Here is a 1,588-nt window from a genome sequence, read left to right on the forward strand (position 1 = left end):
TAGAAGGATTTAGGTACCTGTATAGCTCTCAATATACTTTTTATCTACAGACTGATGGGCAGCAAGAGCACACTATTCAGACTGTAGAGGTTATGTTGCGAGCTTTCACTATTGTCTTCATAGGTAATTGGGATGATCACCTACCCTTGTAAAATTTTCTTATAATAACAGTTATCATTCTAGCATTAATATTCTCCTGTTCGAAGAACTATATGGGAGGAGGTGTAGGTCTCTAATTGGTTTGTTCGAGGTAGGTGAGGCCACTTTGAGAGGAAAAGACCTAGTCGACAAAGCCATGGAGAAAGTTACTTTGATTAGAGAGTGGTTGAAAACTGCTCAAAGACAGCAAAAATCTTATTTTGATGTAAGGCAAAGAGACTTAGAGTTTTACATTGAATAATCGGATTTTCAGTAAGTATTGCCCATGAATGGGGTGATGTGTATTGGTAAGAAGGGAAAGTTTAGTTCTCGGTACATTGCCCCTTACCGTATTCTAAGAGGAATTGGGAAGGTAGCTTACAAACTAGTATTGCCAATGGAGTTTGCAGTAGCTTATCCCATGTTCCATGTCTCCTTGTTAAAGAAATGTGTTGGCGATCCATCTCTCATTGTCTCTCTAGAAACTGTTGGGGTAAAATATAGTTTATCCTTTGAGGAGGTACTAGTGCAAATTTTAGATCGGCATGTTCACAAGTTAAGAACCAAAGAGGTAGCATCATTGAAGGTTTTAGGGAGAAATTACTTTGTTGAAGAGGCTTTGTGGGAAACCAAAGAGGATATGAAGGACAGATACCAAGAGTTTTTCGTTCATCAAGATGATGTAGCCGGAGGTAATTGTCCATGTCTTGTTTAGATTCAACCTATATAGTTCATGCTTGAGTATTTTAGTTTTTGTGTTATATTCGTGGTTTTCTTACTCCTCCAAAAACTCATAACGTTGAAAGAAATATTAAATTAATAGAAAGTTAGCCTATGTTTGTTACCTTAGCTTGATCATCATTCAAGGAAAAATGATCCAAGGCAGAGATATTGTAACATCCTTTCATGATATAGGTTGAAGTGTTCGTTTTCAGACTCGTGGCTAGACAAGTTGCTGCTTTTCGGTAAGCAGTTGGTGAGTCCTCCTCAGTTGGGGGCTTCATTGATTAGCTAATAGCTAGGCTTATCATTAGATATGTTATTTTTTAAAGGTAGCTCGGGGCCATGACATGACACTAGAGGCTTTATTAATACATTAGTTTTATTCAGACTTAAGAATTATTTCATTATTTTACTCAGACTTATAGTAAGTATATATTTTAGTTAGCTGAGTTTCAGCTTCCGCTCGCATTGCATAAATGTAAATATTATTCTTTTGCAGCATGCCAATACCAACGGTCCACTTGGGCTCAGTTGTGATCTTGATTGTTGATCACACCTAGATTGTAGACTCAGATCATGACAATATTGGTAGAATCACTGCTTCTATTTTCCTTAACTAACGCTCTTTTGTTTACTTATCATATGATTATGGTTAGTTGTTTTATCCCCTTTTCCCAAATATAGTGGCTTGTGTTATTAAGGTGTTTAACCCCCCCCCCCCACTCCG

General features: G+C 37.3%; 1 protein-coding gene across 1 annotated transcript; it reads left to right on the forward strand.

Annotated features, from left to right (window-relative positions):
- The first annotated feature begins 436 nt into the window (after positions 1-436).
- On the forward strand, positions 437-1,153 carry LOC107061864 (uncharacterized). The gene is made up of 2 exons (XM_015311794.1): positions 437-830; positions 1,074-1,153. The coding sequence occupies exons 1-2, from the start codon at positions 437-439 to the stop codon at positions 1,151-1,153; spliced, it is 474 nt and encodes a 157-aa protein (XP_015167280.1).
- Positions 1,154-1,588: the final 435 nt, after the last annotated feature.

This window comes from Solanum tuberosum, unplaced genomic scaffold (genome assembly GCF_000226075.1).
Source record: "Solanum tuberosum cultivar DM 1-3 516 R44 unplaced genomic scaffold, SolTub_3.0 scf00176, whole genome shotgun sequence".
NCBI classification, from domain to species: domain Eukaryota; kingdom Viridiplantae; phylum Streptophyta; class Magnoliopsida; order Solanales; family Solanaceae; genus Solanum; species Solanum tuberosum.

What these genes read in the sequence shown, in the direction of transcription:
- LOC107061864 (XM_015311794.1), top strand. Translation starts at nt 437, where the DNA reads ATGTGTATTGGTAAGAAGGGAAAGTTTAGTTCTCGGTACATTGCCCCT. An exon ending in TCAAGATGATGTAGCCGGAG is followed by an intron (nt 831 to 1,073) that starts GTAATTGTCCAT and finishes GTTCGTTTTCAG; the next exon opens with ACTCGTGGCTAGACAAGTTG.